The sequence below is a fragment of the Equus quagga genome, chromosome 13, assembly GCF_021613505.1.
Source record: "Equus quagga isolate Etosha38 chromosome 13, UCLA_HA_Equagga_1.0, whole genome shotgun sequence".
Lineage (NCBI taxonomy): Eukaryota > Metazoa > Chordata > Mammalia > Perissodactyla > Equidae > Equus > Equus quagga.
Genome location: NC_060279.1, coordinates 106,246,316 through 106,264,880, shown reverse-complemented (window position 1 = coordinate 106,264,880; position 18,565 = coordinate 106,246,316). Strand labels below are relative to the sequence as shown.

The following is an 18,565-nucleotide window of genomic DNA, read 5'->3' as shown; positions in this document are numbered from 1 at the left end:
TTATAATCCTTTTAATAGACTGAGGATTCGAATTGTTAATGTGCCCTTTTTTTTGTTTTAAAAATTAGGCTGCAGGTGATATTGTAGACATAAGAGAAGAAATTAGAAGTGACTTTGAATTTAAAGGTAAGCCATACGATTGTTTTACGAATAGTTATTTAAGCATTTGCCATTCATGTTGATTTTTCAAGGAGTCTTCTGTGAGATATTTGGGATTCTATTATATGATACTTTTTAATTCATAAAATGCAAACATTTATTCCATTTATCCATTAATTTTTACAATTTTGATATAGAATTGTTATATATTTTAAATATAAAACAATGAATAAATAACTTTCTGATGAAAATTCTGATTTCTGTCTGATCTGTGTAAGTGGTGAGATTACATGGCTTTCTTCAGAGTTCTTTACTGGCCCAAATGTCTAAAACTCAGAAGATACGATCTGTACGTGGATCTTCTCCTAATTTGATATTTGACCTTGGTCAAGGCATAATATATCTTTTGCTAGTTCTTTTCCTTTTAAAACTGTAGCTTTAGATACTGTTTTTGGGAGAAAGAATGAACATAGCTAAGCATATTTTAGCCATTCATTTTATGTTGCCCACAGTAGTTTTCCATACAAAGGTTGTTCCTGGGTTCATCTCCCAGCTGTCTTTTGCCAAGGACAGGTTATGTTTTTGGGTTTACTTCTAAAAGGCAATGGTTCCCCTGTCAGTTGTAAAGTATTACAGTAGTGAATATTTTAAAAGATTATGGAAATGGTTTATGATTTCCCACCGTAGAAAACTGTTACTTTTAGCATTTATTTTGATTTTAAATTTCATATTTTAGTAATTATCTGAAGAGAACGTATTGGTTGAAATAGAGATAATTTTAGGAGCCAGTTCTAGCGGTTCTATCTCTACTGTCATGTCTTCACAGGTGATAGCAAGTGGCTTTAGAAGGTGAAATAAAAGAGACATATATTAAAGAGCAGAAAGACAAGTTATGGTTTTTGTTTGTGGTGACCAGTGAAAGATTTATGTATTTTACAGGTCTGAAACATAAAACTTGGTAATACTTTTTATCAATAATAGTTACAGAGAGTAGGCTAGGAAACATAATTTTGATGTTTTCAAATTTAGAAAACAGTGATGTAAATTTGAATATCTGGTGGAGGTCATCTGTTAGTACCATGTCTCGTAACAGCATTTTAGACTTCTTCCCGTTGCGTTCTTCAAAGGTTCAGTTTGCTTTGTAAAAAACCCTAGCTTTTCAAATGAAAAGCAGATAGGTTTGAATTCAGATTTTATTCGTCTCCTGCCCTCACATGAGGATTTACATATAAGATAAAGCAATTTAAGAAGTGGAAGTGTTCATATAAAACATTATAGTAGAACTTTCCAGGAATTAGCTTTTGTAGATTAGCCTCTGTGTGGCGATGCCTTAGAGTTGAGAGTATCCTGTGACAAGGCTTTGATGTGTTACTTTAGTATCTGAATTTTCTGGAGTAAGGATGGAAGGTGGGTATTACTTGTGTTTAAATTTACGTTGTAACTGGGGTGCATTATGACCATTTCTGTGTATGCATTTTTGAAGCTCTCCAGCAGCTCTTCACAATCTTTAATGCGTGTATGAATCCTCTGGGGCTTTTGTTAAAATGCAGATTCTGATTCAGCAGGTCTGGGAAGGCCCTACACTTCTGAAGTGTTCTCCAGGGATGTCGGTGCTGCTGGTCCTTGGACCACACTTTGAGTAGCAAGATTCTAAGAGATGCGCATCCTTGGAGTTCTCCTGTTTGGCTTAAAAATCATGCCCCCCCCCGTGTCTCAGCATCTTCCTCATCTCAAAAGAAAGTCTCACTAAGTCTAGGTTTGTGCCTTTTTAAAGTTGCCTATTGACAGCCGTGTCTTTCCTTTTTTAAAAAATAGCAAAACACCGAATTGCTCATAAACCTCACTCCAAACCAAAAACTTCAGATATTTTTGAAGCAGATTTTGCAAATGATGTAAAATCCAAGGATTTGCTTGCTGATAAGGAACTGTGGGCTCGACTTGAAGAACTAGAGAGACAAGAAGAATTGCTGGGTGAACTTGATAGGTACCTAATGACAAATTATCTTTCCGAGAGAATTTGTTTCTATACACATTTCCTTATTAATCTTTTTCCTCTTTAACAAAATAAAATGTGCTCATTGAAGAAAATACAGAAAAGCAATTAAAATATCAATAATCCTACCACCCTAAAATAAGTATTAATTCTCTGGAATGTTTTCTTTTAGGGCTGTGTTCATGCACATGCCCATACATGCGTATGTACAGAAATACTTAACATCAATATTCTTATTTTTTTGATTATAATAGTTCAGCCATATTTTATATAGTGAATTACTAAGATATACCAGATAATCGATTTACAATAATTGTGGATGTTTTATATATTACATCTTAAGTGAAGTATTTTTATACTACAGTCAGGAGAACACTGTATGTTTGAATGACTTGTTAAAAAGAAAAATTTGCTTTGAATTTGTTCCAAAAAAGTGTAAGTTGCTTTCTTTGCAAACTTTTCTGTTTATTGAGCAGGCAATTTGTAATCTGGTCAGCTAGTTACATATATGAAAAACTTTACCAAACTGCTGTTTGAAATACACATTAGCGCTCACTTAGAATTGTCAGAGTGCTCAGTGAAACCTGTTACTATGGGAGGTCTTATTTTATTTTGCTTAAATGATGTAGCGTATACAGTAATTAGTTTCTTTGAAAATAACATGAGGCACAAAGGATAGTTTTCCCTGACCATTTCAACTATAAATTCTTAGGTCTTTTTGATTAACTGATACTATTTCACATTTTAAAATCATTTTTGAATCTTGAGATTTTCTTGGTTATGATTTTCTTTCTATTTTTGCATGATGTTATTTTGGTTCTGTTGCATTTTTGGTTTTGTTATTTTTATAAGGTCCTTAAATCCTGTAGAATGAAGCCTGAAAAATGTGCGTGTGTGTGTATAAATATAATAATATTCATGTGCATATGTATAAATCCTTTACTTTTAAAAATTACAATACATACTTTAAAATATTCTTGAGTATAGAAATAGATAGAAAATAAGAATGTGTTGATATTCTGAGGCTTTAATTTCTGATCTTTAAATAGAGATACATGCTCTATGAATTTCTTACAAATTTCTGATTGTATTATTTATATTGTATTTATATTGTGCATGGCCACTATCCTGCTTGCAAATGAAAAAAATTTCACCTGCTGTATTCTTTTTATGTTTAAATGACCATAACATACAGAATTAGCATGGGAACTAATGTTTTTTTGTTAATTTATATCAAAACATTTTTATTATCCTAGAATTCTAGATAGAAAATACCCTATTCACAATTTTTAATTTTTACCCATTGAAATGAACAGAATTAGAGTATGTAAAATTCTAGTCTATTTGTTTGATCTTGTTAATTTTCCTTTTTTTTTGTTTGCTAGTAAGCCTGATACTTTGATTGCAAACGGAGAAGATACGACGTCTTCTGAAGAGGAAAAGGAAGATCAGAACATAAACGTGAATGTCATGCATCAAGTAACAGACTCTGTTACTCCCAGCAATTGCTGTGAGGATGTTACAAATTCAGAACTGTTCAATGGTCAAACGAATAGTCAGTTGAACTGTTCAGTGAATGGTGCAAATTCTTATCATAGTAATGAAGAAGAGGATGATGACGACGACGACGAAGATGATGATGGTGATGGAGATAATGAAAATGACCATGATACTTTAGGGGTTGGAGATAATTCTATACCAACAATATATTTTTCTCATACTGTTGAACCTAAGAGGGTTTGTATACTTTTAACTTTACCAACTTTGCATATAATTTGAACATTAAACATCATGTATGATATTCTTTAAAGGAACAGTATTAGCAGTGATTAATATTGTTGATAGTGTCACACAGAAAAACCATCTTTTGCTTCTTGTTCTCACCAATTCATTTAAAAAGAAAAAGGGGAAAAAAAACCCCTAGATAGTTAGCCGTATTGGTCTGTTGTTCTGTGAAGCCACAGTAGAATTTGAGTTGTTTGGGGTCTGGAAGGGGATCAGATTTGAGTGGCAACTACTGTAACTCCCTCTATCCTTCATTCAGAGAGTTTTCTTAAGAATTCTAGAATTAATTATATTGTGAGTGTTTTGGTGTACTTAGGATGTTGAAAGTGACTGCATTACTTAAATTTTTAATTATACCAGGTTGTTTGTTCTTTGTGGGCATAAAATGAGTAGGAGCATCATGAGCAAAAAGAAAAGATTCAGGAGGAAGTGAAAGTTAGTTCCTTTTCTGACAAATAAATATAAACATCTGTGGGTAATCATGACTTTAGAATTTTGGCACTTTAGAGCTGGGGCTACTGTAGAAATCTTCTAATACAGGATTTTTAAGCTTTTCTTTAGTATCAAAAGGCTTTTTGTTCCCTCTCTGCTTATGGTAGAGTCCGCGTCTTTAAAACAGATCCAAGGGGCCTGCCCAGTGGTGCAGCGGTGAAGTGCTCACATTCCGCCTCGACGGCCTGGGGTTCTCTGGTTCGGATCCCGGGTGCAGACATGGCACCATGTGGCCAGCCACGCTGTGGCAGGCGTCCCACATATAAAGCAGAGGAAGATGAGCACAGATGTTAGCTCAGGGCCAGTCTTCCTCGGCAAAAAGAGGAGGATTGGCAGTAGATGTTAGCTCAGGGCTAATCTTCCTCAAAAAAAGCATATCAGAGCAGGTTGGTTGTGGTGAGGAAGAAGAGGCTACCTGTCCCTCACCCTCCCTCCTCCATGATGCTGCTCTGAGCAGCCACCGGGTGCTCCTGGTTTCCTTTGCTTTCTCAAGGAAACTCGAGGCCTAGGCCACTGTAGAGCTGGTTGGTAATAAGACAGGGACACCTCTGTCCCAGCTTACTGCTCTTTCACTACAACGGGCTCTGCGGGGATTGCCTCTGGCAAGGTTAAGGGCTATGGCATCAGTCTTAAGGGTCTGTGATTATTATTAATGAAACATGTTTAAAACATACTTGATATTTCCTGGGCACCTCACATCATTCCTGCTGTAATATGAAGTGAAATAATTATGTGGCTTCTTTTATTTTCTAATACTTCAGACCAAAGGGAACATCTTGTGAATCCTTTGGAAAAAATTGACTGATTAGCCATAAAAAAAGTTTGTTTTGTGATTTTTTTTTAGGCTTTAAATTTTTTATTTTCGTTTTGATAAAACAGGAGGAATAAATAATATTTGCAGAAATGTTATGAGGACGAGCTGTCATTAATGTGGAAAGTGCGGTATAAATGCCAAGTAGGGATAGAATAACATATTAATTCTCAACAGGGTTGGTTTTTATTTTTTAGTTTGGTTTCTAAAAATTAGAAGTATTTAAAAAATTCTGAATAGTTAAGCATTAGGTAATATTGCTTGTATGACTTAAATTTTGTGTTCTTGCCAAATATTTCTTTTGGTTAATTGTATTCTTTGTTTTGAAATGCATGATTTAAGCCACAAATTTATATCAAAGTAGTGGGGTGATGTGAAAGCTTATAATAAATCTAGCATTAAGTTTAAATGTATTTTACTTTCTATACAATAATAAAGTCACTGAAGACTAGAATTGGTCATTAAAGAGGATGTAATATAATGCTGTAAAAGTGTGTTAAGGTAAGGACTTTTTAACCTTATCTGATAATGCACATCATTTCAGTGTCAAAAAATTTAAACTGCCTCTCTTACTATTATTTCTTTAATTATAGAGTTCATTTGTTTTAGTTTTGGCCTTGATTTAATGTCTCAAAGGGATCTTAATTTTTTGCTGTGAAATTTTTAGGTCCGAATAAATACTGGAAAAAATACCACTTTAAAATTCAGTGAAAAGAAAGAAGAAGCCAAACGTAAAAGAAAGAACAACTCTGGCGGCGGCTCTCCTGCCCAAGAGCTGCCTGCCATCAGGACTCCTGCTGACATTTACAGGTGAGCCTGGCTGGAGCAGCCGGCTCCTCCCATCCCTCTTTTGCAGCGAAGGTTCCCAGGAAAAGGTGGTCTGCGGCACAGAAGGCTCTCCGCCTGTGCGGAGAGCTGTTCTGATGGGGTTGGCTTAGTAGTTGAAAGGCTTTTGTAGGAGCTGCTGATCCCCCACACCTTCCTAGTCCAGAGCAATTGGAATGTTGCATGATGTTTCTTCCCTGCCTTTGCCATTGCTTTTAAAACATTTCCAATCCATCCAGTCAGAAGGGTTGTCTGTTAACTTTATAAATGGAAGTGTGTGTTTCCCGGGCTGGGGCAGTGCTTTCTTGCCATAGCTGTGGGGACGCGTGGCATACGGTTCCCCTTTCCACAGAGTGGGAGCGAAGTCTTCTGTGCCAGTGTTTGTTGTGGGGTGTGTTGAGAAAGCTGTCATTTGAAAATACCTGATGTTTTCATGACCCTTATGTGTAAATGGTGAAGCTTGCTAAATGTCTTTTAAGTAGGATTTTGGCCACTCAAGCTCTTGTCACCCAAAACATGCTTATAAATAAAGTGTTGTATTATATTAGACCAAAAAAGTCATCTTTTCCAAAATAGTATAAAGTACATCATTTGAGGCTGTGGAATTAGTGTGATTGTGAAAATTTTAGATATAACTTTGAATAAAACATTTCAGATTAATTTCTCGAAAAGATTTCTAAAAGTGATAAAATTGTCCTCAGTTTATGAGTTACCTGATTGAGTTGTATTTCTTGGGTGTCAGAGTCTTTGTGGATGTCGTGAATGGAGAGTATGTCCCTCGCAAGTCGATCCTGAAGTCCCGCAGCAGAGAGAACAGCGTGTGCAGCGACACCAGTGAGAGCAGCATGGCTGACTTCGATGACAGGCGGGCACTTCTGAGGGGCGTCAGCTGCGAAGAGGCCACTTGCAGTGATACTGGTGAGAGCATTCAGGAAGAGGAACAACCAGATCATCATCAAAGGCGACTTCTGCCCTCGTCAGGAACACCTGAGGTGTGTGTGTGTGTCTTTAACTCTTTCTTTCATGTAGCATCTTTGACCAGTTTCTGTGAGATAAAAAGATTCTGGTAGCTCTATTTCAAAGGGCCGTTGAATTCGTTTTCCCTTTTCACATAGTAGCTTTTCAACTCCAAAAATTAACTTTAAAAGAGGCCCTCTTCTCTTTTAAAAATTGCAGCTGCTATATCGCCTAAGTATGGTCTATAAATCATTGATTGTATTGTCCTTAAATTATTTTATATAATTATTTATTGAAGTTAGTCAACTGCGTAATAGCATTGTTTATCTTGTAGCTTCTTTAGTTTATACATATATTTAATCTCAGAAGTCATACAACCTAATTAAGTCTAAACTTCGTTTTTTTGATAATTTATAAAAAATTTAATAGTCACTAGCAAACACAATGTAGGTATTATGATATTAAAGTAGTTCAAGTATTTTTTTTGGTAAAAATATTTCCAGTCTTGAAGTTCTATTTCTGTGAAATAGGAATTTTAAAATATCTTAATTAGCACATGTTTTACATTTTTGGCTAGAAAATCATTTAGCAGCTTATTTTATTTTTTCCTTTTAAATAGACTTTATTTTTTAGAGCAGTTTTAGGTTCACAGCAAAACTGAAAGTACAGAGTCCCATATAACCCCTGTCCACCACACACACACAGAACCTCCCCCACTGTCGACATCCCTCACCAGAGAGGTACATTTGTTATAATTGATTAACCTGCGTTGACACATCGTTATCACCCAAAGACCGTAGTTTACATTAGAGTTTACTCTTGGTGTGGTGCGTTCTATGGGTTTGGACAAACGTATGAGGATATGTCCCCACCATTGTAGTATCACCGTGAATAGTTTCACTGCCTTAAAAGTCTCCTGTGCTCTGTTTATTCATCCCTCCCTACCCCCATCCCCTGGCAACCACTGACTTTTTTTTACTGCCTTTTCCAGAATGTCATATAGTTGGAATCCTAAAGTTTGTAACCTTTTCAGATTGGCTTCTTTCATTAAGTAATGTGCATTTAAAGTTCTTGCATGTCTTTTCATGGCTTGATGGCATATTTTTTCCACAACCCCCAGTCCCTGGCGACCACTTTTCTACTTTCCATTTCTGTGATGGTGAGTTTTTTCTTTTTTTAGATTCCACATATAAATGATGCCATACAGTATTTGTCTTTCTCTGTCATGCTTGTTTCACTTAGCATAATGCCCTCTAGTTTCATCCACATTGTCACAAATGACAAGATTTCCTTCTTTTTTAAGGCTGAATAATATTCCATTATGTTTATGTACTACATTTTCTTTATCCATTTATCTGTTAATTGACACTTAGATTGTTTCTGTACCTCAGCTATTGTGAATAATGCTAGCAGCTTATTTTAAATAAATTGCCACTAAACCAGACTATAGTCATTTTATGATAGTTCAAATGGCAGATTATACTTTCTGTTTTACATGCCTTGATTGAGTTAAAGAAAAAAAATACGTACACTGTAGATAATTGTCTGAAGTCCTTCTATGTTTTGGCCTGTGCCAGTGAAATTTTTAACTTTATGTAAAAAGATATATAAAGATATATCTTTGGTTTTATTTCTAACATTTTGTACACATTACTTTTGTTCCAGTTAAACATACAATTGACCCAATTAAGTCCAGCAAACATCCAGTTGAAATTAAAGAATTATTTTTTTGTGAAGCCTATGATTTCCATCATTGAATTAATTATATTGAAGTTTGAGACGCTTATTTCCAGTGGTATCAGCACTTTCATTTGTCAGTTTCCACTGATCTCTTAAATAAAATTGAGGCAAGATCCAATGAAATACTCAAATAATTGCGTAAGTGAACACCACCTATGAGATGTCACCTTTGCTGAAACTGGACCTGAACTGTTGGCCAGCAGGCTCCATGGCCACCATAGGATGCTCGTTCATCAGCTGATGGTTGACCCCCGATAGCATTTTTTATTTTAGTGCATTATTTTTCACAGCATGGTCTAGACATAAATGGAATGTATGAAAGTTGAGGGCCTTTTATTAACACATTTCTGTTTAATCTCAGATAGAACATGTATTTCACATTTTGTTTTCTTGCATGTGTACTATAAAAATCTACTTGGTGGTGTAATTAAGATATATTTTAATGTTACTTGATGTCTGTGAACAATTTATATTTTGATGTTGGAGTTTTTGTCTGTTTTCTAAAAATCTTATGAATTCACTTTTAATGAAAAAAATGTGTAATTGACGAATACAAGATAAAGATTTTGTGGGCATTTTATTACCATAATTTGACTTTTGTCTTCTAGGCTTTTTCTGGAACTGTAATAGAAAAAGAATTTTTATCGCCCTCCTTAACACCACACCCAGCCATGGCTCATCCTGTGCTACCCACCATTCCAGAACGAAAAGAAGTTCTATCTGAAGTACCAGAAGAAACTACCAAGAGGGTTTCAAAGTTCAGAGCTGCCAGATTGCAGCAAAAAAACTAGAGCCTGCCTAGGAAATGGGAGTTTATGCCCCAAAACCTAGTTTTGCATTTCTTTAGAATATATATATAGCAAAACGTGTTACATGTAGTTTGAAATAAGGCATCATGAGTTTATTTGGCAGCAAGTTCTCTTACTCTCATCAGTGATATTAAAAGAAGTCAAAGTAAATGTTTGAATACTTTCATATCCAGCTGCTTGTGTTAATTCTCTGAATACTGTCAACACTCTTGTCTGAGTTTGCCATAGGATGCAGTGGGAGCATTTTGAAATATTTTTCAAAGAATACTGTTCATATGTATTGTTTTTGTGTTTCAAACGAAATGGAGGCAGTTTTGTACCAGCTGTGATGTTGTGCATACCATATGGACCATTTTAAACAAACTTTTAAAATTTCAAATAGATTCAACAATTATATTACTTGCTTTAGCATTTTAAGGGCACTTTAAAAGAATCTACTTCGTGTAGGTTTTACAGCTGGGTGGCTATTTAAAAAACCTCTCCCCTTTGACTGTCATTCTGTAATCTCTAAGGCAGAAAGCTACATGTACCCTATTGGAAAGTTTCTTTGCTTGGAAGAATGGTATTTTGTAAAACATTTTTTTCAAGTAAAAATTTTATGAAACTTGGTCTCTAAAATGTTGTGGACTTTATGATTCAGAATCGAATATAGAAATGTCTTTGATTCACATATATGCTACATGCACCACACAATGGATCCTCGAATTGTTGTAAATCCATAGGCAATTTTTCTCCCCTAGTGTGTGCAGTTGTAACTGGCACCATATTTTTGGAGAGAAGGAAAGGTGGTCTAGATGCTAAAAAAAATTTGAATTTTTTTGAAATAAGAAATTTTATGTTTTCATCTTCCCAACATTTTCGTTCTCTAAGGCTACTTTCCTACTAGTAAATAGTTGAAATCATGTTACTTGTAGCAAAACTCCTTAAAATAAAGAGAAGTTTATTCTAATGTTGAAAATTACACTGCAAGTGTTAATCATTAGCTTGATGCGTGCTAAAATGTAGCTTTTAAAGAGCATTCTGCATTAGTACTAAAATAAGCCATCAATGCCAGTCCACCCTCTATTCGTGGCTAAATACTTAAAGGTTATTTATAGCTTCTTTAATGAATCTTGCTTAAACAAAGTGAAATTATGTCCTAGAAAAGTAGAAGCTATTTTAACTAGAACAGCACACTAAAAGTTTTATGAATATGTATTTTAGTAATAAGGAGGTGAGCCTGAATCCCCACAAGTTAATGGATAATTCAGAAAAGAGGACTGATTTTGAACCATCTCCTAAAAATGAAGATTTGTTCTTTAGTAAACTTTTATCAACTGTGCATATATTTTTAGTTAAAAATTGTTTTTCTCTCAGCCCATCCCTCACAGAAAACAAACCCTAGCAAACCAAGAATACAGTTCTATCTACACCAAGGAGCCCTCGACTCCAGCTGCTGTTCCAGGGAGCCTTTCTACGCCAGATTTCCCTGAGACACACTTTGTGTGAGACTGTCGTGGTATTGTTGACAGACGTGTATTTCAAGAGTACTGTCATTAAATCCTTTCTCATGTCCATGAACTTCACTCTGAGCCTGTCGTTGTTAATGTAGTTTATGTTACATCTTGCAGATAGATGTTGCCTCGTAGAACAAGATGGTGGTAGAAGCAAAGATGAAGTGTTAGAGAACATGTTCCTGTGTTCTGAAGCCCAGATGAAGTAGTGTTGCCCCATTTGATAGCTTCAGTCTAAGAGGTTCAAATTGGAACTTAACATTACAGCTTTATTTTTCGTATTAAATTCAAGTTTCAATGGGATAAAATGAAGCTGATCTTAAAGTGTTCTCTTTTAAACTATTGTAAAATAGAACAGCAGACTGTAGATTTTTTTTAACTTTTTATTTTGAACTAATTTTTGACTACAGAAAAATTGCAAAAAATAATAGAGTTCCCATATACCCCCTCATCCAACTTTCCCTGATATTATAACATCTTGTATAACCATAATACAGTTATTAAAACCAGGAAATGTACATTGGTGTGATACTCTTAACTAATCTACAGCTCTTTCTTGAATTTCGCCAGCGTTTTCGCTAAGTGTTCTTTCTCTGTTTCGGCATCCTTCCTTGCATTTGTTGTTGTTGCTTAGTCTCCTTCCATCTCTGACAGCTCCTTATTTTTCCTTGTCTTTTATGATTTTGACATCTTTGAAGAGTACTAGTCAGGTATTTTGTAGGATGATCCTCAGTTTGGTTTTGTCTGATGTACTCCCGTGATTAGGATGAGATTTTGCATTTTTGGCAAGAATCCCAGAGAACTGCATCATATCAAGAGGTTCCTATCAGAGATGCATTCTAGTATGTCGTTTCAAGAGATCCATAATTCTGATATGTTAACCTCGATCACTTGGGTGAAATGATGTCTGCCAGGTTTCTCCACTATAAAGTTACTCTCTTTTCATTTGTAGTTAATGAATACCTTGGAGGAAGGACCTTGAGGCAGATAGTTTTTTTCTTCTCAAATTTATGCCCACTAATTTTTGCATTTGGTGGATCTTGTCTGCAACAGTTATTACTGTAGTATTTGCCTAATGGTGATTTTCTGTTTTGCCCATCTACATTTATTTCTTAGAATTCTTTTGTAATGAAAAACCGTGCCAGGGGCCTGCCCCACGGTGTAGTGGTTGAGTTTGGCACGCTCCACTTCGGTGGCCCTGGTTTGTGGGTTCGGATCCCAGCCACACACCTACACTACTTGTCAGCCATGCTCTGGTGGCGGCCCACATACAAAACAGAGGAAGATTGGCACAGATGTCAGCTCAGGGCTAATCTTCACACACAAAAAAGGCTGTGCCATTCCCCCTGCCCACCTCGTTTATTATTTTATTTGAGTATATCAGTATGGACTCACATAGTTAATTTATTCTCTAGGTCAAAATCCAGTTATTGTGTGGTTTGCTCAAGCTGTTCCACCTTTGACCATTAAGAGCTACTTTGAGTTGCCTCCTGAATTCTTTCAACAAGTACCCATCCTTTTTTGAACACACTTTCTTTCTGACGCCATGAAATATTACAGGTTTACCTTGTGTTTTTCCTGCCCCAGCCTTGGAATCATCACTTCTCCAAAGAGCCCTTCTTCCTTTTATTGTAGAATGGTGTTTAAAAACCAACGTCTTATGTAGGTGTGTGTATTGCCTTTGGGGTGTCACTGCCCCTACGCCTTCTCAGCAGGTGGAGCTGGGAAACTACGTGTCCTACCCAGGGCACGCGTCTGTATTTATGTGTTTGTTGATGTATATTTAAAAAGACCACTTTGTGCTGATACTTCTGGTTCCAGTCTAACACCACAGGATTCATTTACATTTTTCCTTATTTGTGAGTTCTTTCTCCGAGAGTGAGAAACCTGGCTCTTATCTACAATGTATTTACTTATTTTTTTTTAAAATCTAGTACACATAAAAGTAATTTCAGAGTACTAATCCTGACCCCCAGGAGAAAGATTTATTAACTGTGTAGCGCTATGTACGTTCAGTTCTTTTTCTTTAGCCTGTAGCAGTCAAGAAACTTTTCCAAAGTTCTTTTCTTTCCCACCCCCTTCATGGTTGTTACTCATTTGTAATATGGTTATGTTCATTTGTTACTGTTTGTGTTCCATTTTGGATTCTGTCTGCATCCTGCTTGGTTTTAATGGTTTCTTAGGGGGTAGGTGAAGGGTATGTGAAACATTAATGTGTTTCTGAGAGTCACAGCTGTGTAAAAAGATGAACACAGAGAAGTGTCACTTCCTCCTTGTTTCCTGTTGCCCTACTCCCATTCCCATCTTCTGTCTACCACTGCTCCACCTGCCCAGTGTCAGTAACCAATTATTATTTTCTGGTTTAACCTCTTTGTATTTCTTTTGTGCAAATAGATACATGTGTATTTTCTTATATTCCTTTCTTTCTTAGATGACGGATGACATGTAACATCTCCATTGCACTTTAATTTTTTCCAATTGTTAGTATGCCCTGGTGATTGTTCTAAATCAGTTTATGGAGATGTTCCTCTTTTTATGTTTTATTTTTTTACAGAGAGAGGCAGTATTCACTTGTGTAGATGTAGTGTAGTTTATTCAGCCACTTTCCTAATTATGGGCATTTAGGTTTCTGATATTTTGCAATTACAAATGATACAATGAATAACTTTGGTGTATATGTATTTTTGTATCGTTGGACGCGTATCTTCAGGGTAGATTCTTAGAGGTAGGATTAGTGGGCCATCTGCACAATTAGCATATATTTCTTTTAAAGGCAGTAAAGTCTTTTTAAATGTATTTGTTCTCTTATTAAGGACGTGGTTTAACTCATACTTGTGTATCTACATTTCATTGATGATTTTTTGTTAATGACTTTGGGACACTATAGTGTCCTAAACGGACTTCAAAATCATTAAGGAATATTAAGTATAGTGATTATGTTCATTTTGCTATACTTGGATTTTTTTCTTTTTTAGAAATTGGTCGTGCATGTGAGAGCTTTCCATTCATTGGAGTATTTCCAATTTATAAAATAAAGATACTTCATTGTATTAGATTTATTTTTCTCCTCCCTAAGAAACAGCTTTTTGGGGATGCTAATCTTTATCTGTGTATTCTTTTGGTGAGTGGCGTATAGGCTTTCAATTAAATGCCTGTTAGATGAATTCCTCTACTACAATAAATATTTATAGTTATGTTTAATCCTTGGGTCAGTATTGGCAAGTTTTTTTTTTTTTTTTTTTTAAGATTTTATTATTTCCTTTTTTCTCCCCAACACCCCTGGTACATAGTTGTATATTCTTCGTTGTGGATTCTTCTAGTTGTGGTATGTGGGACGCTGCCTCAGCGTGGTTTGATGAGCAGTGCCATGTTCGCGCCCAGGATTCGAACCAATGAAACACTGGGCCGCCTGCAGCGGAGCGCGCGAACTTAACCACTCGGCCACGGGGCCAGCCCCCAGTATTGGCAAGTTTTTACATTTTAAAATGCTTTCTCAGTTATTTAAATTTCATTTTAGGGGGACTTCATTTAGAATATGAAGTTTTTGCAGTTCCACTAATAACCAATGAATCATAAAGATTTAAATAATATTTTTGAGTGCTTACTATGTGTTAAGCATTTTCTATGTACTTTATATGGATTATTTCATTTGATGCTCACAGCAACCCACTGAGGTAGGTACTGTTTTTTCAATCTTCTACACCCCCCCCCCCCCCATTTTAGAGATGATGAAACAAACTCAGAGAGAGATAAAGCACCATTTTAAGCCACACGACTGGAGGCATGCCTTGTTTTATTGAGCTTTGCTTTATTGTACTTCGCAGATACTGGTTTTCTTTTGCAAGACCCTCCATTAGCAAAAAGATTGACTTGCTGAAGGCTCAGATGATGGTTAGCACTTTTTGGCAATAAAATATTTTTAAATTAAGGTATATGCATTGTTTTTTGAGACGATGCGCACTTAATAGACTATAGTATAAACATAACTTTCATATGCACTGCCAAACCAGAAAATTCGTATGACTTGCTTGTTGCGATACTCACTTTATTGCTGTGGTCTGGAACGCAACCTCCGTGTCTCCGATGTAAGCCTGCGTTAAGTGGTGGAATTGTGATGTACACTCAGGCAACCTTGCTGCAGAATCAGCACCCTTAATACATTTTACCTGACTTTTAAATTGTCCTCTAAACAAGAGCACATAGCTAGTAAGGAAATGTGTGATATGTATAATATCCTTATAATCTTGCATATTCATCATGAGGTCACCTTTTTAAAAACCTGAATTGGAAACCTTTTTTTTTTTAATCAAAGATTGGCACCTGAGCTGACAAGTGTTGCCAATCTTCTCTCCCCCTCCCCCCCCCCCCCCCAAATCCCCTGAGTACACAGTTGCCTATTGTAGTTGTGGGTCCCTCTAGTCGTGGCATGTGGCAAGCCGCTTCAGCATGGCCTGATGAGCAATGCCATGTCTGTGCCCAGGATCTGAACCAGCGAAAGCCTGGGCCACCAAAGCAGAGCTCACGAACTTAACCACTCGGCCACGGGCCGGCTTCCTCTGTTTTGTTTCTTAAACCTTCCCCATTAAGAGAATTCATTTTGACTTGAAATGGAAGTGGAGTTTCAGTGATGGTGTTTGGCTGTATGCATGAAAGAAAGGAGTGTGCGGATGGAGAGGAATACAAGAGAAGTATCAGTGTAACAGTGTTCCATTGCAAAACTACTCATTTTTTAATATGAATTTAGGCTTTATATGCATTTAAGTGTAGAATTGGTATGTTCATAATCCAGTGGCCTCATAGTGACCCTCTGTATCCCTAATGATGTTGTTTTTGCCTTGAACTATCTTGAATAACATTAATATACTAGTTAAGTATTTTCCTGGTATAACAATTTCCATCTTGTGTGTGTGTGATATCTTTCTGTGTTGTCTTTATGTGTGTGTGTGCATACGTGTACATAATAGTAATATTGTTACTGTAAGCCGTTTTTGAACTACTCTGACAGTGTCCTGTGACGTCAGGTTTAGTCTAATTTATTGTAGTTACTCTTATCGGGACTTCTTCTGTTTTGGGCATTTTGCCCTGCTTGTTTATTGCCTCTCCTTCCCCCATACTACTGTTTGGATTAAGTGCTTTTTATTTTCCTGTTCTCTCCATTGATTTGCAAGTTATATGCTTGCTTCATTTTAGTTTTAGTTGTTTTTTTTTTATATTTTATTTTTCCTTTTCCTCCCCAAAGCCCCCTGGTACATAGTTGTATAGTTTTAGTTGTGGGTTCTTCTAGTTGTGGCATGTGGGACGCCGCCTCAGCATGGCTTGATGAGCCGTGCCCTGTCTGCGCCCAGGATCTGAACCAGTGAAACCCTGGGCCACCAAAGCGGAGCACACGAACTTAACCACTTGGCCACGGGCTGTCCCCTACATTTTAGTATTTTTGACACTTTCCTATAAAAGGTGCACTTTCTTATAGCCACCGTCTTCCCAGCAGCATTGTGATCATGCTAGTGTTTGCAGTATTTTGGTTCCATTTTTTCCTATCAGCTTTACTGAGGTGTAATTTACCTACTTTTAAGTGTGCAATTTAAGGGGTTTTAGTAGGTTTCAAGTTGTGCCACTGTCACCACAACCTAGTTTTAGAACTGGCTTTTCCATCCTGCTAAAAATTTAGGTCCCTGTGCCCATTTACAGGCAATTTCCATTCCTATCCCAGCCTCAGGCAACCATTCGTTTGCTTTCTCCTAGAGATTTTCCTTTTCTGGACAGTTGCTGTAGATGGAATCTTCTGCATCTGTCTTTCAATTAGGCTTCTTCAGATGAGGCTTTTGAGCCAATCTGTGTTGTATTATGCATCAGTAGTTGTTCCTTCTTCCTGCTGCATAGTACTCCATTGTATGGATGTACCACACTTTGTTTACTCATCCACTAGGTGACAAACATTTAGATTGTCCAGTTGGGGGCGAGTGAATAATACTGCTGTGAACATTCATATGCAAAGATACCTAGGAGTGGAATTGCTGCATCAGATGGTGAATTTAGGTTTAACTTTTTAAGAGACTGCACAGTTTTCTGAACTGGCTGTATAATTTTACATTCTCACCACCAATGTACAAGGTTTCCAGATTCTCCACATCCCTGGTAACACTGTTAGCATCTTCTTTTTTCATTACAGCCTTTCTGTGGCTATGAAGCACTGTCTCATCCTTTTAATTTTGCATTTCTCTAGTGACTAATGGTGTTGAATACTTTTTCACGTTACCATTAGCTGTGTGTATATCTTCTTTGAAATGTCTATTCCAATCTGTTGCTCAACTTTTAATTGGGTTCTTCTTCTTACTGAGTTATAAGAATTCTTTACATATTCCTAAGTCCTTCATAGGATTTCTGATTTGCAAATATTTTCTCTAAGTCTGTGGCTTGTCTTTGATTTTTTAAATGGTATCTTTTGAAGCACAAAGTCTTTAGTTTTGATAAAGTCTAACTCATGTTTTTTCTTTTATGGCTTGTGCTTTTTGGTGTTTTACCTAAGAACTCTGACTAACCCAAAGTCACAAGGATTTTTCTCCTATGTTTTCTTCTAGAAGTTTGATAGTCTTAGCTCTTAGAGTTAGGGCTATGATCTATTCTGAGTTAATTTTTGTGTATGGTGTGATGCAAGTGTCTAAATTCAATTGGATACCCACTTGTCCCAGAACCATTTGTTGAAAAGATTGTCCTTTTTACGATGAATTATTTTGGTACCTTTTTTTGAAAATTGGTTGATTATAAGTGTAAAGTTGTTTGTTTCTTTGTGTAATTCCAATTGTGTTTCATCTGTTTGTCTATCTTTATACCAGTACCAAATGGTCTTAATGTACTGTGGCTTTATAATAAACTTTCCAATAGGGAACATTTAAGACCTCTAGCTTTGTTCTTTTTCAAAATGATTTTGGCTATTCTGGATCCTTTGCATTTCCATGTAAATTTTAGGATCATCTTACCCACTTCTGGAAGAATGCCCGTTGGGATTTTTATAGGGATTGTGTTGAATCTATAGATGAATTTGGGGGAGAGTTGCCGTGTTGAGTCTTCTAATCCAGGAACATTGAATTTTTCTTCATTTGTTTGGATTCTCCTTAATTCTCTCAGCAATGTGTTGTAGTTTTCAGTGTACAATTCTTACACTTCTTTTGTTAAATTTATTCTTAAATATTTTATTCTTTTTGATGCTATTGTGAATGAATTGCTTCCTGAATGTCATTTTCTAATTGTTCATTGCTAGTAGATAGAGATGCAGTTGACTGTTCTGTATTGTCTGTATATCCTGCAAGTTTCCTGACTTAGTTATTAATTTTTGTCAGAGGAAGGGGGGTGTGTGTGTGTGTGTGCATATGTGTGTCTGTATTCCTTAGGATTTGCTACATACAGGATCACGTTATTTGGAAGAGAGTTTCACTTCATTCTTTCGAATCTGGGTTCCTTTTCTTTTCTTAACTGATTGCTCTAGGTAGAATCTCTAGTGCAATGCTGAAGAGAAATGGTAAGAATGGACATCCTTGCCTTCTTTCTGGTCTTAGGGAGAAGA

General features: G+C 36.3%; 1 protein-coding gene across 1 annotated transcript in view; it reads left to right on the top strand.

Annotated features, from left to right (window-relative positions):
* URI1 (URI1 prefoldin like chaperone) overlaps nucleotides 1-10,129 on the top strand; it is a 68,496-nt gene extending 58,367 nt beyond the window's left edge. The window contains exons 6-11 of the mRNA XM_046682472.1: nucleotides 69-126; nucleotides 1,915-2,083; nucleotides 3,478-3,829; nucleotides 5,848-5,990; nucleotides 6,748-6,997; nucleotides 9,311-10,129. Of these exons, the coding sequence (XP_046538428.1) occupies nucleotides 69-126; nucleotides 1,915-2,083; nucleotides 3,478-3,829; nucleotides 5,848-5,990; nucleotides 6,748-6,997; nucleotides 9,311-9,493 (1,155 nt within the window). The 3' untranslated portion in view covers nucleotides 9,494-10,129. The remainder of the gene's footprint in view (nucleotides 1-68; nucleotides 127-1,914; nucleotides 2,084-3,477; nucleotides 3,830-5,847; nucleotides 5,991-6,747; nucleotides 6,998-9,310) is intronic.
* Nucleotides 10,130-18,565: the final 8,436 nt, after the last annotated feature.